The sequence below is a fragment of the Cryptomeria japonica genome, chromosome 9, assembly GCF_030272615.1.
Source record: "Cryptomeria japonica chromosome 9, Sugi_1.0, whole genome shotgun sequence".
Lineage (NCBI taxonomy): Eukaryota > Viridiplantae > Streptophyta > Pinopsida > Cupressales > Cupressaceae > Cryptomeria > Cryptomeria japonica.
Window position 1 is genome coordinate 285706760 of NC_081413.1, and position 26462 is coordinate 285733221.

At 40.9% G+C, this 26462-nt stretch overlaps 1 protein-coding gene across 5 annotated transcripts in view; it reads left to right on the forward strand.

Annotated features, from left to right (window-relative positions):
* Positions 1–26462, forward strand: part of LOC131042140 (putative ABC transporter C family member 15) — a 216200-nt gene that overhangs the window by 85939 nt on the left and 103799 nt on the right. For all 5 annotated transcript variants that reach the window (XM_057975462.2, XM_057975461.2, XM_057975460.2 and 2 more), the window contains 2 exons: positions 2386–2680; positions 2866–3080. In XM_057975462.2, coding sequence (XP_057831445.2) covers positions 2386–2680; positions 2866–3080 — 510 coding nt within the window. The remainder of the gene's footprint in view (positions 1–2385; positions 2681–2865; positions 3081–26462) is intronic.

Genomic DNA, 26462 nt, shown 5'->3' on the forward strand with positions numbered 1-26462 from the left:
CGGTTCTTGAACACTTTGAATGTTATGCATATTTAGTAATTGGCTCATTACATTTGTTATCGCATTTAAAATTATCTAATATGAACATGATATGGTGTAATTGATATCAGCTTTACTATGTTTAATGCTCAAATGTTCCAGCTTTCAACTTTGACACCAAAGAGGAGAAATTTGGTGCATATGTTATCCTATTGTGGGCCATATCAATGGCAATTGTTTGAATAATCAGTTTTACAAATTTATTTGAGTTATAAATTGTGCTCTAAAGCAGCACTCTTTTAATCTAAGGGGAAGAAAGATCATAATTTACTATCCACACAATGGAAGCCAAAGAGGTGATAGAAGCACCAGAATCTTCCTCAGAATTAATATGGTGGTAGACCGTAGAAGACACATCCCTTACGATGCATGTGGCCATCCCATGACTCATTGTTGTATGTGTTGTGAGTAGGGACACAATGTGCATGACTATATGAATCAGCCAAGTATTACCCTATTTTTGATGTGCTAATTATTGATCATCACAAAATTTGCTTGAAGCAGCAAGCAACTGACATCAATTTAGTGATAATGGACAAGAGGATGCCACCACTTTGCAGTCATCAGTATGCTCAGATATAATTGTTGAAAACTCATGGATGATATTGAATGTTTTTTACAATGTTTAAAAATTAGTATTGAAGAAGAGAAAACATGTATAATACAACAACCATTATTTGCATAGAAGACATATCAGAAGAAAAAGGAGATAGTTGCCTCTATTTACTTCTTTAAAGTTGTACCTGTGTGTTTTTCAATAAGATTACATAAGAGAATCTATTAATTATAAACAGTTGGAATAAGATATACAATGTACTATTGGTGTATGTGGATCGAGACTTCATGCTAACATTTACAACTCAAGGTAGATGTGCTTTAATACGTATTAAAAAGTACAAGGCTGTAACTACTAGAGGCAACATTTTACATATAATAATTATTAATGTTGCCTCGATGGTCACTAATACATCTATTCAAAAGAATATGGTAGACTTTGGTTTGGCACACAATTATGGCCAATTCAAGAGTTAATCAGTCTTCATTTTTTGTCTTAAATATCCACTATCTTGTTTACGAAGTGCATTATCATTAAGTCCAATGCCATCGTTTATATTAATATGTGCTAGAGAGCATTACAAATTAACATTGTTTCCTTTAGTAGTAACAATTGATCAGTGTTACTAATCTTGTCAGGACTCACCTAGATTAGGGGAGTCCCTTGGCAAGTCACCCTCGATGAGTTTGGGAGACTTAGCTGCCGAGTACTTTGTAGGATTGCCAATCCTAGGCGAGTCCAACAAGGTAGACTCGGCCATTTTAGCTAATTTTTTAAAAATAATTTACAACCTTTCAATGCTTGTTTGGTTTATGAAATGCCTATCTAGGATTTTAATTTACAAAAAAATGAAAATGGTGTGTGCCATATTTACAAAATAATTGTTCCTTATGTAAGTTAGGTAAGCCTTCCATTTGTAGTCTTGGTACTCCTCTTTTTTATTTATTTCCCACTTTCTTTTTTTCCTCGTACCCATTCTTCTTAAGCATCCTCATGAGGTGATCCTTCTCCAAACGCGTTGAAATCCTTAAGTGCTTTATTAGCCAATGTTTTCAACACACCAACTTTTTATGTAGAATGATGATGTGAATCTGTTTCTAGGTACAAATCCATGTGTCTTTTTTGAGTAAACTTGGTGCTGAAAGGTTCTTTCTTTTTTGTACTAGAAAGCACATCCAAGAATGGATTCAACTCTTTTCTTCTCATTCAATTGTTAATTGTTTTTGTTAGTAAATACTATAAAAGTGTATGAGAAATTCACTAATGTTGTCATTACCATGATCCCAAAGAACATTCGTGTCATCTACAAATCTCTTCCACTTAGCTTTAATGGGTATCTTTTCAAGCTCTCTTATGAAAGCCCTCCTTGAATATGCTAATTACAATCGGAAACAAGGGATAGCCCATAGTTATATTCAACTTGGTCATTTAAATTTCACCTTCAAAGCTAAAGAATGATGAATTCAGAAATAACATGACCATTTTTAAATGCGCTAGAACTTACATATGGTACCTCCACCATAATCATCTTAGCAACCAAACTTTGAAATAAAGATGATTTTATTCTATTTAAGGTATTTTTGATGATTTTCTAATTGTTTATATTATATTAGTGTAACGGAGCAGTTAGATAAATAAGTTAGTGAAAACATAAATTTTTTATAGTAGCTATTAGAAATACAGGTGAGACTTTTACCCAATGATGCTGTATTTGTCTCTGCTATTGATACTTATAGGACTCTTACTCTATGAAGATGGCGTCTTATGTGTTAAATGTATTGCAAATGCAGAAATATTACCTTAGCACATCAAGGGAACTCACTCGTTTGGACTCAATTACAACGGCACCTATTATGGCCAATTTTTCTGAAACTTTAACTGGAATTACAACAATTCGTGCTTTTTGCCATGAGGAAAGGTTCAGGCTTATTAATAATAAGTTGGTTGACACAAATATGTGTATCGACTTTCATAATTTTGCTGCCAGTGAATGGCTTGGTTTTCGTATTGAAAGTATTGGAAACATTATCCTTTGCTCCTCAGCATTACTTTTGGTTCTCCTTCCAAAAGGAATTATAAAACCTGGTTTGTTGATTTCCAGCTTTTAGGTTTCTGTGTTGTTTGTTCTCAAGTTTTTATAAATGCACTTGTTTATTGTACTTACAAGTTAATAGAATAGAATATAAAGCTAATTCCAATTTATGAACATAAACATGATTTCAGTTCTTGATATAGTGACCTCAAAAGTTGTTTATCCTGTTTTTTGGCAGAATATGTAGGGTTATCACTCTCATATGGCCTTTCACTCAATGGTTGCATCTTCTTTCTGGTGTATTGTATTTGTCAAATTGAACAGAGTATGGTTGCAGTAGAAAGAATATTGCAGTATTGCAGGATTCCAAGTGAAGCTTCACTTGTACTGCCAAAAAAGCATCCGGAAAAATGTTGGCCAAGTCAGGGAAGCATTATAATAGATCATTTACAGGTCAACTTTCTCCATCTTGTAATCTGGATTTCGCTTTTTCTTATTTATGAATGCCATTTTTAGATGATGTGGGTATTTATTAATTGGTTTGTATTATTTGTAAGCTCTGATGAGCCATGCTCAAGTAATTTTACCATTGCCTGAAATTTGAATTGTTAGTTAGAACTAGTAACTAGTAGAAGTTGAGGGGAATGAAATGAGTAAATTTATAATGCATAATTGTTAGTTTATTATGGTGATATTTGTGGACTTGCCCTCAAATTTTTGGCAGATTGTTTGATCATATATTATCAAGCTCAAACTGGATAGAAATTTCAATAAATAGGGGTTGAGAGAGGTTCCAGAGAGGAAAATCAAATTTTAAAGATTTATCTAGTAGTGGTGGGTTTCTGTGGCTTGTCTCACTACTAATATCTTTTGATAGCTATTGCTTATAGTTTCTGTCCTCTCTCTCTAGGACTTATATCTTTTGCTATGCTGCTCCAAGCAGAACACAAGTTCTTCTTTGATTTTTTCCAGAATGATTTTACTAAATTTTTAAAAGGTGTGAATAGATTCTGAAGGTTCTAGAGATCAAATTTTTCTTGGAAGGAAATGGGATTGATTGTATGACCCTTGTTGTCTTCAATTCTATGAGAATTTTAGAAGTTACTGAAACTGTAAAGATCCATTGCCCATCCTATTCACAGATTCCATTAGTGAATTGGCAAGAAATGGATTTCATTTCTTCTTGGATGAACTTAATTTTCAACCAAATAAGTTGGCATGCCAAGAAACTGTAACCTAAGCTTATGCCCCTTAAGCAATTTATTCTAGATCTACTGTACATAGAAGAAAAAGAAAGTTCAATTTTCATAATGAATTGAAACGGTAAATTTTTACCTATTCATAGGTACAAGCATGTTTGTCTGCAAGAATAGACACACATAAGTAGAATAGAACATTTGACTTTACACAGCTGTGCTTTACATCAGGGTCAAGGTTCTTGTATATAAGTACAAAGGGATATGGTTTGAAAGGTTGAAATGGTTGGTAGAGACTTATTCCTTTTAAGTTTTGAAACTAATTCAATTATATTAAATGCTATTGTACCCTATTACTTTACATTTTGCATTCCATCACCCTCTCCCCCTCAATCACCACAAAAAAAAATGTTCACACTTGGACTGGGATATGTTTACAGCAAGTACTATTTTGAGGATTACCGATAAAGCAGCAATGTGGATATAATATGCAGCTTTGTTTGCTACGTATTTTTTGCCTTTCCAACTCAGAGATATTTCATCAAATAGTTTGCATAACTCCCAAAACAGCATTCAAATAAAATAATTGCAATGATTCATCAGCAGAAAATCACTTTATAAATTTCAGTTTGAAGACTATTGATATGTTGCTGTCATATAGAAATTTGCATTACAACTTCAAACTTACGTCAGCAATCTAAACCAATTTAAGGCACAACATTGTCTACAAGGTGAGCCAGGATTCAGAGCATTGAATTGTCTAGTTTCCATGGGTTGACAGTCTTTATGGATTTATCAAAAGAACGGCCTATGGTTCAAATTCTTTAGAAGATCCCTCAAAATTTAGAACAAGAGCTAAGTCAAAATCACAAAGGACATTCATGCATCAAACAACTATGTTTGGCCATGGCTATTTTTTGCTATTTCTTTTTAGGAGTTCTTATGTTTGGATAGAGGGCAAGGGCCCTTTTTTAGGTTGCCTTAGTATTTGTTTATTCTTTGTTTAGTTATTGAATGTTCTTAGCTCTAAAGAAAGAAGATACCAATTTGAAAGTAATTCCACTTCAAACACAATGCTTATGGCTACATTAGAAACTTGTTCAAGGAGATAAGGACAAAATAGCCCAATTGGTGCCGAAAACATTTTATCCAAATTAAAACCCTAAAAATATGGTTGACAATTTTTTTTGAGTGTGTTAAGTTGTTAACATTTATCAGTGTTGTTGAAAGTGAGCAACACTTGATACCACTATGATGAGACAAGCAACACAATGTTTGTTTGTGTGCAAGGAATGATGATGTGACCATGTCATGAAAGAGGGGAAGAGATGGAAAAATCTCTTGTCAAGGGGTGACACCTGACACACCCCAATGTAGTCACACCCAACCCTACATAGTAAGGGAATCCCAAATTGATTCACCTTGGTGTCCCAAGATGTTTTCTTAGGTTAGAAGGAGGTCAAGGGTCACATGGTTAGGGGTACACTTTATAAGCTCACTTTACAAAGTGACTTTATAAAGTGCACAATGTCAACAACTTAAGAGTTTTAGAAGAAGGGCCCCCTTATGACTTAAAACATGAGGATTAATTTAAAAAGTACAATTAAAGGGTTTAGGTTTCCTCCCATTAGAGGATTAAATCCCATCCCTTGGATGAAATCATCTTCAACATAGGATCTAGGGCATCCATGACAAACCCTAAGAATCCTTCTTATGGGTGGCTATAAAAGGAGTGCAAGCAAAGAGGAGAGGAGAGGTGAGAGGAAGGGGAAGGGACATCTTAAAGCCTTACTCTTCTTCCACCTCTTCTCCAAATCATAGCTAGGGTTGGGCTTTGATTTGAAAATAGTTACTTTTTTTTCTCGTATTTTCAAAAGCTTGTTACTGATGTTGGCGGCAATATTGTACACGGAAATAAAACTAGTTAATTAAGTTGTAATTGTGTTGGTTAGTTGGCAACCGAGGGATGGCAGTTGCGGTGCGACGGTTGGCGCTCGCACCCCCTCGGCATCTTTATATACTTCCGAATGTAACTTGTGTAGAGGATTATGAATGGAATAACATCTCTGATATTTTATCTGATATCTATGGCATTATTATTCTGCATTATGTGTTTTATCTGTGTACTTTAAGTTATTCACCCGAGAGGGTAAACATTGGGCGTCGTTGCCTAGACGTACTCGAGAACGGAAGACGTGGATGGCGCACGGACACGATGGGCCTAGCCATTGGTGAGATAAACCTAGAGACCGATGACGCACAAACCGAGCTCTACAACGGAGAAGACACTGCGACAAGGGAATTTTCAATTCTGCTCCAGGTAGCCATTGAGACATATGTCCGACGAGAGGCCACGGAGGCGAAAATCCCACCAACTGTAGTGGGGACAGTGCTGGAGGTTAGCCTGGCAGTAAATCGGTTGATGAACCATCTTCCCCAGTTGCTTGCACAGGCATCGCTGGCACAACAAGCTTGCCTGGAGGAGATTGCCCAAGAAGAGCGACGCCAACAAATCCTTCAACAATATGAAGATAGCAGCCGACGGAAAGCGGAACGGGATGGCGCCAGGCCAGGAAGGAATTGAACCTTGAACCTTCTATATTCAAATAAAAGTGTCATTGACACGAGTTTTATCTAATGAAATGAATTAATAAAGACGTGTTTTGGTTTATGTATTGTGAATTATGGAAATGTATGGCATTTAATGCCCAACCTATTGAATAAAGATAGAAATAAAAAAGCAGAAACGAACGAGTGGGAGGCCGCGCAGAGGGCCTTAATTCTGGAACAAGTAGAACGTAGACGGAGGTTGAGGCAACTTGCTGAAGGACGACCTGCCGAAGGGTGGCCCGAAGGAAACCAAGGAGGTGTCACGGAGGGTACAGAAGCCGAGGGAAATTTCTACGCGTCGCCAGAACACTGTAGGGTGGGAGCCAGGAAGAATTTCTGGAGGAAACAAGGTTATGGCGGAATCTAGTCGAGGAGACTCGGGATCAGTTTAGAAACTTATCCCTTACACCGCGAAGTGAGGATCACCAAAGGGAGCCAGGAGTGGGCACGGGTGAGAACGAAGGGGAGGACAACCATATGGCTGTAGGTGCTACACACGACAGGCAAAACACCGTACCCACAGTCACCCACGTAGGACACACCACCGGCGCCGGAGGGAGCGGTGCAGGGGCTCAGACACAGCCACAGCCACCTCAGGGGAGATGACCCCCATCAATGGCGAGTAAACAAAAACTACCGAAGTTCAATGGCGACGAGAAGGAAGATCCCGTCCGCCATTGTCGAATGTGTGAAACCATATGGTCAGCAAACGGTGTTACCGATCAAGACGAATGGGTAACACAATTCCCAGCAACCTTGAGGGGAGTGGCCATAGACTGGTACTCAGATATGGATAAGGCCAAAGTCGGCACATGGCCCGACCTGAAGGAGTTTGGGATAGAGTTCTGCCTCCTGAGAGATGACAACGAAATAGTCGCCGAAATCTATAGAACAAAGCAGAACAAGAACGAGACTGTCCGAGCTTATAGTCGGCGACTGAAGGAACTATTGGGGAAAATGGAGAGTCAACCAGTTGATGGGTTGAAAAAGAGATGGTTCGTGGAGGGACTGAAACACTCCCTCCGAAAGAAGATGAAAATTGTTCCACCGACATCGTACGAAGATGCATACAATAGAGCGATGGATCTCGAGAGCAAGACCAAGACATCGAAGAAAAAAAAGAAGGATAGCTCGTTCGAGGAGGATGACTCTTCACAGGAAAGTAGCAGCGACAGCGAGGCTGGCAAGCGGGTGCAAGCGCTCCAAAAAGACATGGAGCGAATGAGGAGGGAGTTCAAAACAATGAGAAGCACTGGTTGGACTGAAGGGGACATATGGTGCACTGAGCGCAAAGAGGAGGGGCATACAAAGGGTACTTGCCCAAAGAAAGCATTCTGCGAGATTTGCCAAGTGATAGGACACTCCACCAAGGAGTGCCCATACAACATGAAAACCCAAAGTACGCAAATGAACCAGGTGCTGTTCATGGAGCAGGCCACGACATCCACACCAGCGGGTAGGGGCCAACAAACTAACACAACGACATCATCTGGAGGATACCGGGATAACAGACGCGACGGCGGAAGAAATAACAACAATAACAATAACAGAAACTGGATCCAGTATGACGCCAAGGGTCGGCCAATGATCCAGTGTAGGGCTTGCAATCAGTGGGGCACTTCGCCCGTGATTGCGCAAAGGAAGCCACCCCTCAGCACCTCTGCCGATGGTGTGGGCCAGGCAACCATGAGGACGCAAATTGCTCGAAGCCCGGTGTAAACCTTCTAAACATAGAACCCACAAAAGCAGAAGTGTTGGCAATCACAAGGGCGCAGGCCAAAAAGGGTGCATACCCAAATCCCCACACGGAGACCGAGAGAGTGCCGGAAGCAAGAGACAAGATCACAAAGGAAATGGCCGCACAAGGACAGAACAGCCACCAGACCTCAAATCCGCCACGGACGAGGGGAGAAGAGGAAATCTTACGGCAAATATTGCAGATGGAGGTACCTGTGAGAATACAAGACCTCCTGGAGACCATGCCGTAGTTAAAAACGGCTATCTTAAACTTTGTACCCTCATAGGTGAAAATGAGGGAGGTCGTGAGCCCCACAGCCGACCCTGCGTTAAGGGAGGTCCTAAGCCCCACCGTCGACCCCATGTTGTTGGTAGTCAACAGCGGACGCCAACCGGCAGTGGTAGAAATGGGCATACTGGGGACTACCTTGACAGACACTATTGTGGATGGAGGGTCAGGAGTAAATGTGCTCCCAGAAGCCACATGGAAAAAACTGGGAAAGCCTATGTTGTGGCCCCCCACGTTCAACCTACTAGGGGCAGATCAACATGGGATTAAACCCCTTGGTACCCTCATGGGCCAGCAAGTGATGATTGGCACGCAGCCATTCGTGCTGGATTTTGTAGTAATTCCCCTAAAGCAGAAAGGGTATGACGCCATTCTCGGGCGTGGGTGGCTCATTGCAGAAAAAGCAAACCATAACTAGAAGCGGAATACTCTTTCCTTGGAAAAGGTGGGGAGGAAGTACGTGATTGATCTCCGTATGCAGATGGTGAGTGAGGAGTTGGCATCCTCCTTCGACTTGAAATCTGAGGGAGACTAGTTGGGGGAGGGCGAAGACGGACGCCGCATGGAGCTTAGTGACGAAGGGGTGTTAGAACTGGAGGCATGCTCAGGGGACGACGGGGACTCCTTGAATGGCCTCTTCCATTGGCAAATGGGAGATTATGAATTATTTACACCCTCATGCAATGTATTGAGCATCGAGGAAGAACCAGATATATTTCCCCCAAAATATGGCGAGTACAAGGAAGGGGAGGCCTCGGTGAATGAGACGCCGACACACCAATTCCCGAAGGGGGAGCCCATTAAATATCAGGAAGCCAATTTAAAGGAGACAAATCTCGGGGGGACGAGTGACCCCAAGATCATCCTTGTCGGAGATGACTGGAATCCAGTGTTGAAAGCGGCGGCCTTCAAAATTTTCTTGGAATACAAGGATGTCTTTGCATGGACGTACAAGGACCTTAAGGGCGTGCCCCCAGAGTTATGTGTACACTGAATAACATTGGTACTGGGAGCCCAGCCGGTAAGGAAGCGGCCTTACCGTATGAACAAGAATTATGTTGCTCGGGTGAACGACGAAATTGAGCGGATGTTGGAAGCAGGCATAATCTTCAAAGCGCAGACAAGCGAATGGGTGTCTCCCATTGTGATTTCCCTCAAGAAAGAGGCCAACCAGATCCGGATCTGTGTAGACTTCCGGTGTCTGAACGCTGTCACTATTAAAGACCTGTTTCCCATACCCTTCATTGACAGCATCTTGGAGGAAGTAGCTGGACATGAAATCTATTCCTTCATGGATGGGTTCTCTGGGTACAACCGGATATCCATCGAAGAGGAAGATAAGTTGAAAACAACCTTCGTGGTGGAGGACGGTGTGTATGCATACAACCGAATGCCCTTCGGTCTATGCAATGCACCTGCCACCTTTCAGCGCATCATCTTGCACATCTTCGATAAGATGTCGGTGGGAAACTTCAAAGCCTTCCTGGACGATTGGTCTATTTACAGCGGACAGGACATCCACCTAAAAACCCTCAGGGAGTGCCTAGAGAGATGTCGGAGGGCACGGTTAGCCCTCAATCCGAAGAAATGTAGATTCATGGTACCATAGGGAAGATTGCTTGGACACATTGTGTGTAAAGATGGAACCTCCTACGGACGTCACGGGGATAAAGTCCTTCCTTGGTCATGTGGGGTACTACAGGAGGTTCATCAAGAACTTCGCTGAGGTGTCCCACTTGTTGGATAGGTTGACATGGAAAGGGGAACCATACATCTGGACAGAGCCATAGAGCAAGGCCTTTGAAGATCTGAAGACAAGGTTGATGGGAGCACCCATACTGGCATACCCGAATTGGGATAAGGAATTCCACGTTCATGTGGATGCCTCAAACTATGCCATCGGGGCTACATTAGCCCAGGTAGGAGGACATGGGTTGGACCACCCCGTTTATTTTGCCAGCAGGTTGCTCTCGAAGGCTGAAAAGAACTACAGTACCATAGAACGCGAAGCCCTCGGCATGGTCTATGCCGTACAGAAATTCCATCATTACCTATTGGCTACACCGTTCACATTTTACGTAGACCATCAGGCACTCATGTACTTGGTAAACAAGCCTATTATCCAAGGGAGGATAAGCCGTTGGCTATTGCTACTACAAGAGTTCACATTTTCAATTGTGGTAAGACAAGGGCGAAGTCATGTCATAGCCGATCAACTGTCCCGGATTAAGTCAGGGGAACCTCCAGAGGGAGTAAATGATGATTTTCCGGATGCGCACTTTTTCCAAATAGCCGTACTTCCTTCGTGGTACAAGAAGATTGGAGAGTACTTGTCGACATTCCGATTCCTGGAGGGTATGCCTCCAGGGGAACGGAGAAAGCTTGTATTAAGGAGCAGGACTTTTTCGCTCATCAACAGGTTACTCTACAAAATGGGGGCGGACTAGGTATTAAGGCATTGTGTCATGGAGGAAGAAGTCTCGAGCGTATTAAGGGAGGCACACGAAGGACCCGCAGGTGGACATATGGGCCCAGACACTACAGCCCGCAAGGTGCTTCTGGAAGGACTGTGGTGGCCAACCGTACATCACGACGCCAGGGAGTGGGTCCTGGGGTGCGACACTTGCCAACAGGCGGGCAAACCTTTGAAGCGGGACTTCATGCCCCTCAACTCGTCGCACGCACGGGAACTCTTCGAACGATGGGGAGTCGACTTTGTAGGGCCTCTTAAGGCTAGCCGCACACGACGGTGCCTGTACATTGTGGTTGCAACGGAATACTTAACTAAGTGGGTGGAGGCGAGGGCACTCCCGGATAACTCCGCAGTAAGCATGGCTAAATTTATTTACGAACAAATCATTATTACGCGATATGGTATACCTATTCAGTTGACTAGTGACCGGGGGGGCCACTTCGTGAACCATGTCATACGGTTGTTGACCTCAGAATTTAAGATTTTTCACTCATTATCGAGCCCGTACTACCCACGTGCCAATGGCTAGGTCGAGGCCACAAACAAAATATTGGTATCGGTAATTTACAAGTCCTGCGGAGTAGAAAAGGAAGATTGGGAGGAGAAGTTACCCTTTGTTCTATGGGCCTACAGAATGACCTACAAGGTGACCACGGGTCAGACTCCGTTCCAACTCATGTACGGGCAAGAAGCGGTGGTGCCAGCGGAATTCATGGTGCCAAGCCTTCGCATTGTAGTAGAGAACAGACTAGGGGATATGGAGAGCTTGAGGGAGAGACTGTATGCCTTAAGAAAGTTGGACGAAAAAAGAACGATGGCACAATGGGCCACAGAGGCAGCCCAACAAAGACGGAAGGTCTGGCACAACAAGCATCTTCGGCGAATGAAGTTTACGGAACGAAATCAAACTGGGAAAATTTAAAGTGCGGTGGCTAGGGCCCTTCAAGGTACGCGAAATCGATACCAATGGGGTGATTAAATTGTGGACACTCGACGGGAAGGAGCTACCAAACATCGTCAATGGGTCGAAATTAAAACAGTACCACGAACGGGCGACCGATCCCGGAACCTCTAGAAGAAATAATAAAAAAAAAAACATACGGTCGTATAGTGGCAAGACCGACGGTGGTAACACCGATGGTGCGACCACCGTGCGGTGGTAACACCGATGGTGGGACCACCGTGCTGTGGAAAAACGTACGGTTGTACAGTGGACCGTACGGTAAAAAAAAAGAGAAAAAGTTAAAAAGTCACGGTGGAACCACCGTACGGTGGACCATCGGCGGTGGACACCGCCGCGGTATAAAGCCCGCACAAACAAAGCGCAAAACACAACCCGCACAAACATAAAGCCAGTGCACGCAAGGAAAGAAAATATGCAGCCCACGCAAGGAGTAAACCACGCAACTCACTCCGCCCAACAACGAAGGCATACACGGCCACGCAGGAGGAGGTAGTTAAGGTGGTTCCGTAATGGTACGGCTGTAACCAGGTAATCAGGGAATGGAATCCGCTGGGAAACGGAGTTGGAAAAAACAGTTGTAGGCTTCCTCCAGTAGCAGTCAGATGGATAGCAATACCAGGGTCTTATCGTCAGGCGTACGTGTTGCAGGCAACACCATGGATGCCAACGCTCGACAGAAGCAAAAGCAGAAAGCACCACAAGCTGCCATAAGTGGGAAAAATACGTTAACACCGCAGAATATCACCTTTGAAGGCCTGAATGGGTCGGAATGCTGGAAATGGTGGCAGGACACTCCCGACAATGATTTGGTGAAGCAGAACCTCCGTAAGGCAGAAGTGGAGTGGGCTATTCGAATGCCCGTGTTTCCTATCCGTGAGTATGAGGGTGCCCTACGGTTCATGGTGGACACCTTCGGCAGACACACGCACGAGTACTTTCGAGTACATCGGAAGGGATGTCACCGTATCCTTCAAAGCGGTGGACTTTACCAGAGTATTTGGCATTCCAGGCAGACAGGGCAAGAAAATAGAGCTGAAGGCTAAGAAGATGAAGCGGGAGGAGAAGAAGTATTGGATTAAATTAATATCCAGGAACTTGACGACAGCAGAGCTGGACAGCGTGGCGAATGCCACGAATGGATGAGGAATCCGCAAGACCTTTGTTGCAGAGGGCCACTGGCGGTGCATTATGGATGTCATTAAGAGCAGGTTGATAGGATCGGGTAGGGCGTCGAACATAGCCCTCCCTCAGATTATGCTCATGAATGGGTTGATGAATGGCATTGTGTATGATTGGGCCGCATTACTAGCAGAGCGCATATATGAGTTCTTGACGATGTAGCATCGCACGTTCTATATGCCCCACTATGCTATAGGGTTGTTCTTGGAGGCCACGCGGGAAGCAGTGCTGGAGGCAGAGTTGGAGGTACGACCGTAAGGACCGTTGGCAGCGAGTGAGCCTCCTATCATGTATTGGAGACACTTGGACATTGGGCACTCATCCACGAAGCGGAAGCGGGCGGTAGATACGGCCTCGGGGGAACCTGATAGCGGGAGGGATTGCAGTAGTACAGAGGATTCAGAAGCGGAAGATGAGGAGGATGATAGCAGCAGGGCAACGGAGGAGAGGGTCCTTTTTGCCCCACCCCTGCTACCGATGGGCACACCTGTGATGACATCTGGAGTGGCCGGCACCTTTATTCCGGCATTTGGGCAGAGCCGCACACCAATTGCACTTGGCCCCATCCAGCTACAGGTAGCATCACTGGGACCAACCCCAACCACAAAGGCACTTACCGAAGACATGGCAGAGTCACGGACGGGGGAGTCGCCGCATCTGGTAGTGGTCGATGAGGAACAGGGGTTGAGGGAGGTGGTGGAATCGGCAAATACAGTAGGGTCTATTTTAGCATCGCAGGTGTAGGTCCACTCTACACCACCGGAGACTTGTCAGTTGGCGATGCTGCAGTCATTCGAGACAATGAGTGTAGTCACCACGGTGCCAGTTCCTAGCTTCAGGCAGCCTTGGGTGACGATAGCGATGACACCATCGCGGGTGGAGACCTTGGCGAGTGCAGAGGCTTCCATGGTGCACGATGTGCCAGAGGCTTCCAGGGTGCACGATGTGCCGGATGTGATAGGACAGGATGTGCCAGGGTTGCCAGGCTATATGCAGGAGGCAATGACGGAAGCAGGTGCTCTTCATGATGACCTCAGTGCTTGGTTGAGCCACTACTAGCTTACACCTGTGGCACCAGCAGGAGAGGCCGCTCTATCTCTAGGCAGGACCATGCATTCCTTGGATATCATTGATCTGGAGGAAGGGAGTTCTCCGAGCAGTAGGGCGCTTCAGAGGGTTGTGTCACCCCCTGTAGTTGTAGTCACCAGTCCCTACAGAGAGGAGGAGGTGCCTGGGGGAGTACAACAGGGTACAAGAGAGTTGGAGCAATTCATTGGCGAGATGACTCTGAGAGCACAGCGGCTTGTGTCATCTGCCACACTCCAGGCGGATGCCGCCATGGTTGAGCGGATCGAGGGGCTGTTGAACTTTGCCCGCACCGGATGCAGAGAGGAGTTTGAGAGGTGTTTTGAGTGTGCCGGGTGGCCTAAGATAGAGACCCAGGCAATGCTGGAGGCTTGGAGCCTCACCGAAGGGGTTGGCGAGACCCAGATGTAGTCGTTGTTGCGGGAGGTGGAGCAGACCTTCCGCGAAGGTTATCTTGAGCTTCGGCGGACACAACAGACGGCAACCACAGGTGAGGCCTTGCGCGTAGCAGCAGTGTCAGCTCGGGAGGAGTTGACTATTAGGTTTCGGGAGCTGGAGGCTACCATGGCACAGACCCAGACAGCGATGGACATTTTAGTAGTAGAGAAGTTTGCCTTGCTGATACAGTTGGAAGAGGAAAGGGCATCCAGAGAGCTGTTGGAGACTCGATTGGTCAGTGCAATGGAGAGTGTGGACAAGAAGGATAAGGAGGTGTTGGAGGCAGCCTATATGGTAAAGACCGCTATGGAGCGGCAGATGGTAGCAAAGTTTCCATGAAAGCACAAAGGCCTCCGTCACTTCCCCGAGATGGAAAAATGGAAAGAAAGCTCAAAGTCTTCAACTATCTATTCTCCTATCAACCTTTTTAGATGATTTTCTGCTAACCAAGCACAGTATGTAGCAGCTCAAAGTCTAACTACATGATGCACTTCACCTTACATGCACAAGTCTTAAAAATAGAAGTAGCACAAAGTCTACAAGCTATATTCCCACTAGAGCTTTCCACACTACCTTCAAATATGATAAGCAGCTCAAAGTCTGCAAGACCAAATCTGAAAACCGTACATATAACTCTAAATACAATTAGCAGCTCAAAGTCTGCAAGATTGAATTTAAATCCCTCTTGAACAATAGAACCAAACTCACAATCAACTCCAGAAAATGTCGTCCAATAACAACTTGAATTGGCACAAAGTCTGAACACAACTTGCCTGTTTTATTGAAAGCAATTTGATTTACATCTAAGCTCAAAGACTTAGAGTGCACATACAAACTGGTAGAATTTTGTTGCATTGCTAAAATATAAAAATTACAATAGTTCCCCTCAAGTATTTATAAGAGAGGAACCTTGAGAAAAAGGGGGGAGGATCCTAACTAACTTGAGAAATTCTCTCAACCACCGTGACTTATTCCAACTACAGTCCTAATTGAACTCAACTTATAGTTGCTTTACCTGTAATTACATTTTACAAAAATGCAAGTAACGTGACATTTGCAATTACATGTAATTTGTTAAAACAAAATTACAAATGCATCATTAATCTAAGTGTCCAAAGACACGACTCCAATTGCATCATCCTTTGCTTGTGATGATTTTCATGCCGCTCGAAGTATTTTGGATTGGTGAAGACATCTTGAACCAGAACAGGAATTTGCATCCTTAATGATCTTTGTGCCCTTGGCCAACGAACTTCAACCCTATCTTCTTGCTTGGGGTAGCACTAGCTTTTTAGGAGGGAAGTCTTTTGCAAGGCTGAAGTAAGAAGCCTATCTCTATCTTGAAAGCATTCTATGATCTCAACCATGAATTTTTGTTGTATTTTTTCTTTGTATCATCCTCCAATCTTGGAATCTGCTTGCAAAATAAGGACCATGCCTTAATCCATTGATTTGGTAGGTCGTGTGTGCAAACAGGACTGACAAGGGAAGGGATAAATTGATGCAAAAATGGGCTCACAAGTGAATTTCGAGTTTTGGAAACTGCATTACATGTGTGGTAAAACAAGAGCATTAACTTGCAATTGTGGAGAACAAACATGCAACTTCATGTGTAATGGGTAACTACAAGCTTGCACTTGTATTTGAACCTTTAAAACTCATTTTCAAGTGTTTTTTGAGTGCATTTTGGACCAATTTCGGGTTCTGGAACGCTGACTGCAAGTAGACTTTAAATGGGAAAAATGAATGAAGGTGTGAAATGAATGGATGAAATGGGGTTTTGACATGAGGGGAAAATGGAAAGAATGATTTTGACCGGTAATGGCAAACTTTATGTGACAAGGAAAGACACATTTTCATCTTGACAACTTTGGAAAGAGGTAAAAACTTCAACTTGTAATCAGCTTTGTAAAACCCGAAATCAAGTGTATGGGAAAAATCTGAAAGAGGGGAAAATCATGCAAATTTACAAATTGCATTCAAAGAACTAATCCATTTGGGAAGATGTCCTAGAAACCCGAATCCTTTCTTGGTCAAAGGCCCTAGACCAAAACAAATGAGCTTGGGAAGAACTGAAATACTCTATAAATAGATGAAAGTTGTAGGATTAATGATAGTCCCAAAGATACTGAGAGGGGGGGTGGGGTGAATCAGTATCTAACCGGTTACAGGATTATTTAACCTTATTAAGTATTTTGCATTCCAAAACAGTGTACCGGTAAATAAGAATTAATGCAGTAAACATGAACAATAAAGATAGCATAGAAAACACACCATCACACAAGATGTTTAATGAGGAAACCCAGTGTGGGAAAAACCTCGGTGGGATTTGTGACCCACAATATTCACTCACTGGCCAATGAATAAATATTACTTACAATGAGGGGCCTGCACATGCAGGAAGGCCAACTGCCTAGAGCTCACTGCTCAATCTACAAAATAGAAGTCTCACTGACTTACAAAATGGATTATGAAAATCCAATACAATGTAATGCTTCAAATCAGCATCAACTATGCCAGGTTCAATACCGGTTTAAGCTCATACTATAACCATAAACCTTATACAAGATCTGCCCTTATTATTCACTCATTCCTATCTCATCTCCTATCTTCTATCCTCCATCTTCTATCTTCTATCTTCTATTGCAAAATGATTTACAAGATCCCATACATATGAGTCTATTACAATATGCTATGTCGGCTTTACAAAAAGATATTCACAATAAAATACAATAAACAAAAGTTTATTCCTATCGGCTGGGGTGCCGGTATGCATTTTTGCCGCTGCCGGTGAAGTGTCTGCCGGTGGTTTCCCTGATGAATGCCGGGTGGCTACCTGTAGGTTGCTAGTAGGTTGCCAGTAGGTTGCCGGTAGGTTGCCATCAATGACAACACCATCATTTCTCACTAGAGTGTAGAATGCCAACAATCTTCAAAAAAGATGTGCTCGCCCTGAGCAGATGATGTTCTCTGAATAGCCATTTTTCTCTGTCCACTACTCCCCCTTTGACATCAATGACAAAGGTTGTCAAAAATTGTCAAACGAGTGCAAAATTTCACCTTAAGGTTTGTAATCGGTTGATTACAATCTGAAATATATCAGCCAAAACCAAGTTTAAACTCTGCATGAATCTGTTGCTGTCATTCATGGTTGCCTCAGTTTGTTGGATCGTGCTGGTGAGATGATGCATATGCTCCTCCGGTGATCTTTCTCCTTGAATTAATGCCTTAGAGATCTCATTTCTCAAAGAGATAAGGTTATCCAGTTTAGGACTAAGTTTATACTTCAGCTCTCTGGCATTTCCCTTGATCCTCGCTTTTTCCTTCTCAAATTTCTCCAACTTATCCTCAAATCCTGCTATTTCTTGCTCAATAACTGATATAGGTTCAGATGAACCAATGATGTTATCAGCTATATCATCAATTTCTTTTTGTACTCTACTTATTTCTTTTTCAATGTCCTGGGTCAACAGATGTGGCTTGCATGTTTCTCTGTACAGTTCCTTATACTCCAAAATTTTTGTATTCAGTGCTGGTAAAAGTGTGTTAATATGTTCAGTGCACTTCTTTATTGTCTCCTCAAAGAATTTTTCCTAATCTTTTTCCATTTTCTCTTTGAATGTATCTTCATTTTCCTTATCCACTGTTATTACATTTCCAACAATAAATTTAGACAATGTGTCTAACTGTTCTAAAGAATCCTTTACATTATCTACATTGCATTTTGGTGCAATCATCTTAAGAATAGGTATTGTATCATCAATTGCCTTGTAGGCCAATGCATTACAATCAGTTATCTTCTTAATTGAATCCAGAAGTACCTCTGTCACATTAGTAGGTCTGAATTCGGATGTCTGTCCAACTGCCTTTATTATTTCAGTGCTTCGAGTGTTTGTTACCAATTTGCTTGTATCAACCTCCGGTGGATCAGTCTGAGTTTGTGTTTCAACCTGTAGTGGTTTGGGTTTCTCAGTGATTACCGGTTTTATTATCTCAACATGTACTTGTGCCTCTGCCGGTTGCTCAGTTGGTTTCTCTATGTTATCAGCTGCCGGTATCTTTGTCTCTGTCGGTTTCTCAGTGCCAGCATCTACACTACCAATATTCATTCCATTGTCCAAAGGTTGCTCTATATGCTCTGTTTGCTCTGTTTGTATTTCAACCTCTACATTTTCTGTTGGTTGCTCAACAATGTTTCCACTGTCAGCAATATCATTCTGTACCTCTGTGCTGTCCTTGTCCACAATAATGTTCACTTCCTGAGTATCAACATTCATGGTGAATAGAATTTCTGATTCAAGGTTAGTGTCATCATGTGTTATGTCCACATTTTCAGTAGCCGGTGTATCATCAGTATGTACTGGTGTAGTATCCAAGGGTGGTGGTAAGTTGTCAGTTATTTTGATGTTTGGTATTCCACCAACTTTACCTTTCCCTTTGTCCTTGTCCTTTTGATAAACTTTGAATGTTTTCTTGGGTCGGTTTAATTCTTCCCGTTTTTCCTTTTCTACAAAAAAGATATCCCATTTGTCAGCTGTTTCCTCTGCAATTTCATTTACTCTGCCAGCTATTAAGTTCACTTGCCGGTGACCACTAGCAAAACTAATCTGTTAGCTTCACAAATTAATTCATCAATCTCCTCTTTCGAGTTAACTGGATGAACAGCTAGAAGTTTTTCAACCTTAAGTTTCTTGTCCAACTCCATTACTACAATCCTCCTTGCATCTAACCTTTTGTACAGATCATTTGGCAAGTCATCTACAACTTCAATTAGTGCTTTCTTGTAGATGTCTAGATGTAGAATAATCTTGTTTTCAACACTTTCTTTTTTAGAATCAGTGAATGTGTTATACAGTTTGCTCACATTTGCCAAGTTACTGTCATCAGTGATTTCATTCAGTAAGTTATCCAAAGGTGGTATCACCTGTTTCTGTTTCTTCTTGGGTGTTAACTTTTTTGCTGGTTGTCTTACTGCTTGTTGCTTCTTTCTTAGAGTTCTTGTTTTCTTGGGTGGAGGAGAGGGTACCGGTGAAGGTTTTCTCTTCCTATCAACTCTCTTAAATTCAACAGCTATTTCACTGTCAGATGATGTGCCAACCAGTGAGATATGTGCCTCTGGTTGCAATCCTTCCAGTTCACTTTCCTTTATTCCAGTAAGGTTCATAACATTTTCTTTTATTTCCTTTACTTGTTTTGATGCATCTCTTATATACTTTTCTCTTCTCTTCCTTTGTTTCAATGTTTGTACACCACTCTCAATTGTTTCTGCACTGCCAAAAACTTCTTCCATCGGTTCTCTAGGTGCTTCTAACAGGGCTTTAGCATAAGTCTCAATAATATTTACATTGGCCTCATACCCCATTTCAGTTACCCATACAATTCTAGGAAGAACTGCTTCCATCCATATTTCATCTTTCTTAATCACAAAGCAGATCTCCTTATCATATTTATCTACTATACTTTGTGGTAGTCTCTCTCTTGTTTTCATTTTGGCTTGGAAAGCTTTGAAATATTCAGTTATATTGTTTTCCCTAGTAGTACCTATGCCGGTGAAAGCCTCTTGCAACTGTTTGCCTACCGGTATGTCATCCAAAATCTGTGTCCAATACTGGGAATTTGTTTTGAAAAATACAACATAAGACATACCAAAAGATTACCAAAATGAAATGTCCCTTTCTTGTCTCTTTTTATCTTTTTCAAATTATCAACTAGTTCATCCTTCAGCCATTCACACACATCTATTTTTGCATCATTATTTACCATATCATAAGCACTTTTAATGCAAAGACTAGAAACTGAATTAAGTCGGTTTGCATGTGTGGTCTTGTAACCTAAAATCATACTTATGAATCTCACATTGATATCCTTGATGTCATTTACTCTCAGAGATCTACTATCAGATGTTGCTCCCGTTAAGGTCATGACTGTGTTGTTGGGTACCTTCTTTGTCTTGTTTGGTCTGCTGCCGGTTGAGGGTAATCTTGTCACTGCCCTAATTGCTTGCCGGGTGAATTTGCAGACTGAGTCTAACCAAAGAAATTCTCCATGTGCCCTACTTAGTACAATTCTCACTACCTCCTCTGGAAATTCAGGGATGTTCAAGATTTCTACAAAACCTAAGGTCTCAATAACCTTGTGCTCGGGTTTGACATTTCCATTTTCATCACAAATTATGGTATTAAACATCTTTAATATTTCCACAGAACCTAATTCTTCAATATTGCAGTGAATATAAATTCTAGGGTCTTCAGCGTAAGCTACACCTTTAGGAATTTTTGAGAATGCGCCTATGGAGTCATCTTGCTTAGCTATCTTGGGAATAATTTTGAAAACGGGCCTAGGGCATTTTACAATTTCCACAACAGTAGGGTTTACAATAAATTCGGGAGCAGAAGAGGAAGCCATTTGAAAAATACCTTAAGCTGCCTGATAACGTTTGAGTGCTTGAAAGAAATCGCTTTACTTCTTCGCCTTGAATGCCTTCACTCAGATTTTCGCGCTCTCTGCTAGTTTGAATGCTCGGTGATTCGAAAAAGAAGAAAAACCGATGATTTATAATGAAATTTCTTTCAACAACCACAATAAATGCTCACCGCTTAAGTGAAAACTTAACACATCTGCCGGTAAAGAAGAAATCTATCTTCTCACCATCTACCGAGGGTAATTTGCATGATGTTCAACTTGCTGCAATACCCCCAAAGGGTTCCTTCTCAGTTGGATGAAGAATTTCCTGCCGATGGAGTAATACTCTGTTCTATCGGTGAAAAAATAGTCTCATCAACATTTTGATTTGTCTTTCTAATCCATTGTTTTGAAAATTCTTGCTTTACCTCATCAACCTTTTCTTTGTCTTTCAAACTGGGTCCTTTGTTGTTTGCCAGTGAAGTCTTGCTTCTACAAAATTTTGCAATATGTCCAACCTTGTTACAAGCATAATAAGTCATATTATTCTTCTGAATAGCCTTTCTATATCCTATGCCGGTTTGTATTCTGCATTGATTAGATAAGTGCCCAAATCTTCCACAAACATAACATCTTACATTCATTTTGCAGTTTTATGAATTATGACCAACTTTGTTGCATTTGGAACATTGACCGGTGGGTGTATTAATGTTGTGATTATTTTTAGATCTACACTGATTTGCTCTATGACCATACTTGTTATAGTTAAAGCATTTCCCATTAAATTTGTAAGCATTAGGTTGTCTTACCAGTTTACTGTGATCATGATTGTTTGCAGTACCAGAACTTTCACCAACTTCAAATCCAAGTCCATTAGTATCTCCATTAGGTTTCTGACTTTTCAGCATATCATCAAGTTCTTCTGAACTTTTCTTGAATTTCTCTTTGTGTAGATTTGCAATAGCCAACTCATTTTCCAGAATTCCCATCTGCCTCATAAGTTCAGTTTTATCATGTTGCATGTGAATCAGATCTGTTTTTAGCATATCATTTTCATGACCGAGTCTTAGATTTTCATTACCAGCATCATTGAGTCTCCTAGTCAAGTCTTCTTCATTCTTCTTCCTGTCTTCAATGTCTTTACAAAATCTCATAGTCATATCTTGCATTTCATTCCTCATAGTCATGTTTTCTTGCCTCATCTTGTTTGCAAGCTCATTAAGAGTTTCCTTTTCATCATTATCATTCTGCATTTTCTCATGAAGTTCTTTTCTCTTATTTCTAGCAATAGTAAGATTCTCTTGAAGTCCTTGAATGAATTCCTGTGCAGTCCTTAGATCATCTTCAAGTTTGATAGTCTTCAACTTCTCTGAATCATAGTCTACAAGAGCTCCTTCCAATTGCTTTCTTAATTTTTCCATATGTACCAGTGTCAGAATCTTCCTCAAGCTGTTAGGCTTTTGAAAATAGAGGACCAGGCCCTGATACCAATTGTTAGGATTAATGATAGTCCTAAGGATACTGAGAGGGGAGGTGAATCAGTATCTAACCGGTTACAGGAATATTTAACCTTATTAAGTATTTTGCATTCCAAAACAGTGTACCGGTAAATAAGAATTAATGCAGTAAACAGGAACAATAAAGATAGCATAGAAAACACACCATAACACAAGATGTTTAACGAGGAAACCTGGTGTGGGAAAAACCTTGGTGGGATTTGTGACCCACAATATTCACTCATTGGCCAATGAATAAATATTACTTACAATGAGGGGCGACACATGCAATAAGGCCAACTGCCTAGAGCTCACTGCTCAATCTACAAAATAGAAGTCTCACTGACTTACAAAATGGATTATGAAAATCCAATACAATGTACTACTTCAAATCAACATCAACTATGCCAGGTTCAGTACCGGTTTAAGCTCATACTATAACCATAAACCTTATACAAGATCTGCCCTTATTATTCGCTCATTCCTATCTCATCTCCTATCTTCTATCCTCCATCTTCTATCTTCTATCTTCTATGTCAAAATGATTTACAAGATCTCATACATATATGAGTCTATTACAATATGCCATGTCGGCTTACAAAAAGATATTTACAATTAAATACAATAAACAAAAGTTTATTCCTATCAGCTGGGGTGCCGGTATGCATTGTTGCCGCTGTCGGTGAAGTGTCTGCCGGTGTCGGTGCTTGCCGGTGGTTTACCATATGAATGTCGGGTGGTTACTTGTAGGTTGCCAGTAGGTTGCCGGTAGGTTGCCATCAATGACAACACCATCATTTCTCACTAGAGTGTAGAATGCCAACAGAAAGAGCTACCACGTTGATATTCCTTGCAACAAGTAAATCGGTTTTGTATTTAATCTCCTCCAAAAAAGGGATGGAAAGAGAAGTAAATTTGACTTCAAACAATCATCAATGAAGGTAGAATGCAAGATGTGTCTGCAATGTGGCAAGAAGGGCGAATTTCATGCTCCATGACGTGGCAAGAACCAGGAAAAACGAATTCCAAAAACATCTCCAAAAACGTCGTTGTAAATGCAAAACGTGTTTCATAAAACCGTTCTTGCTGATAAACATGACAATAAGGAACGATTCCTAACAACATAGCATGAATGTTGGATGGATTTAGGGGAAGAAAGCCACAAAAATCAGATTCATGGGAAGAAAAGTGCAGGTCGGGTTCTTCATCTCCAACTACAAGCAAAATGTGCCCTCCAAAGATTTAATCGGATTTTAAAAACCCCTTAACAAGTTTTAAATTGCATTATTTTTCCTTAGGCAAATTCGGGTTTTAGAGGAAGAAGAGCAAAAAGAAACAACAAAATAACTTGTAATAGGGAAATAAAATTCCCATTACAAGTTTAAAAAAACAAAACAATTTAAAAGAAATAAAAACTTAAAAACTTGTAATAGGGAAATAAAATTCCCATTGCAACTTAAAAAACTCAAAAAGACATGTAATAGGGAAATAAAATCCCTATTACAACTAAAAGTCACACATAAAAACTTGTAATAGGGGAATAAAATCCCTATTACAACTTAAAATCACTTAAGTAGGAACTTTTAAAAGAAATTACAAGTTCTTTTTCAACTTACAATTTTAAATTCATTTACAGTTGGTCCAAAAAGTTCCTACAATGACTTAAAAGACATAAAAAGCAAGGGGGAAATAAAAAGTAAGTTACAAGTGACAAGTTTTAAATAAAGTGCACTTGTAATTGTTTTAAAATTTCCCTACAACACTTAAAACAAGAGAAAAATAAAACTTGCAATTAAAGGAAAATTTCCCACTTGCACTTTGGAAGAAAAAACCCGAAATTGAAGGAAAGACATAGAAAACGAACTCGAAACGCGATGAAATTTGAAACGTGAATCGAGGATGGACCGAAGATCAGTCAAAAAACATTTTTTGCTTTGGGAAGCGTGCCTTAAGAGTAAAATCTTCAACTTGCAGTGATTGCTCTGAAACCCGAAATTGCACAAAAAGCTAGGAAAAAGAAGACCAAAAATCACGAAAATTTGGACAATGATGGCAAAGATACCCCCCAATGATTTGACAATAACAAATGTGAGTTTTGCACCTCGTAAAACGTGCCTTGGAGACAAAAATAACACATTTTAAGCAAAAATTTGTAGGGGTTGTCAAATTTTTGAATTTTCAAAAATGAGGACAACACCTCCAACATTGTGGATGTGTAATTTTTTAAGTATTGTTATTGTGATTAAGTTTTGAAAAGTAAAATTTTGTTGTTATACTAATTCAACCCCCCTACCTCCCACCTCAATTTAAATGAGTGCTCTTCAGATACCAGTACACCAAGTGACACTTTTTTGAAATTTTAACTTTCATGTATCCCTTTACACAAGCACAAGCCCTTTAATTGGGTAGCATTTTTTGGTTTTGAAACACACTTTTTGCTTTCTAATACGCAGGCCACACTCTTACATTGGTTTTCAACTTTTCAAATTTGAACTTTATGCATCTTATTCGAGTGGTACACATCATTTTATTGGCAAATGTGTTTTTAAATTATAACGCGTCTTTCTCTTTGGTAGGTGCACAACACTACATTGTAATGCATATATTTTTATACTTCAGGCAAAACTTACTCTTCTGCGAGGTACATGCCCTTACATTGTATGACATTTCTTCATGTCTTAGCATTTTTTTTTCCTCCTTGTTTGAGCTTAAATATTTGCCTCTTTCAATATATTAGAAAGCTCCTTCTATTGGCTTTGTGAAGACATTGACAAGAGATGAAAAAAATGACATTGATGTTCATGACATGGGTTAAAGTATGGTTCAACTTCAATATTTGCTTCACTGGATGCATTAGAAAGCCCCTTCTATTGGCTTTGTGAAGACATTGACTAGAGATGAGAAACATATTAAAATAATATTATATTTATTCTATAATGGTCATCTTAGTTGTCGTCTTAGTGTAACTATTGCTTCTTTTATTAGAAGGCGTAGTTAACTTTTTAGTTTTCAGCTTTTTAAGCACATTTAGCTTTTTAGCTTCAGTTTGAAGCTTCTGTTAAATGGTCTGTTCTTTTTAGAACATTGTCTTGTAATCTCTATTTAAGGAGCCTTCGCCTCCTTTGTTAATGCATTGATTAATTGAGTAATTAATTTTTCATGGTATCAGAGTGGGTCAATGGGATTTTTTAGGATTTGACAAATTTTTTAATAAAAATTCATAAGCCTCTACCTGGAGTTTATTTCCAGAAATATTTTTAATCAATTTTTTTTATTGTTGAAGTTTTTCAAGTGAGATTGTTTCAAAAAATGTTTAGGGCATTCCGGTTTTAGAATTTTCGAAGGGATTTTTGAAATTTTATTCTGAAAATTTTTAGAGCGTAGGGAATTTTGTGGTTCTTATTGTGCCTATTAATGAGGGTTTTAATGTTGTTATTTTTGAAAAGTCGCGTTTCTTTTCAGCGCGATTTTCATTTTTCTAGCCCGCTTTTTATTGGTTCGCGTGGGTTTTGAGCGGCAGATTTTTTTGAGCGATCTACATATTTTTGCGTCGGATTTTTCGTGTGCTTTTTTTGGCGTGTTTTCTCTTGTGGTCGATTTTTTTTAGAAGTTCATGCTTTTTTGGACAACGACTTGCAATTATCCTCTAGCCTGTTTTTGGTGCGATTTTTTATGGTGGCAGAGATTTTTCCTGCAACTAGGGCACGACATCTAGGTTTCTGCCGTGCAAGTTTGACCTCTGTTTTTTGTGACCTTCTGGAACCTGCGCCCAATTCCTGCATGTGGGTGAAGGGTTTTCTAGGTCGTGTTGGAATCTATTTTTCGGAGCAGCAACCTTTTTTTTAAATTCAAAGGGTTTTCATCTGTGCGTGGCCCACGTTTTCTTTTGCGACCTCTGCATTTCAGCTAGGGTTTCGAGTTGTTGCAGATGTTTTTCACGATTTTTGAACAAAATCGTTTCTGGG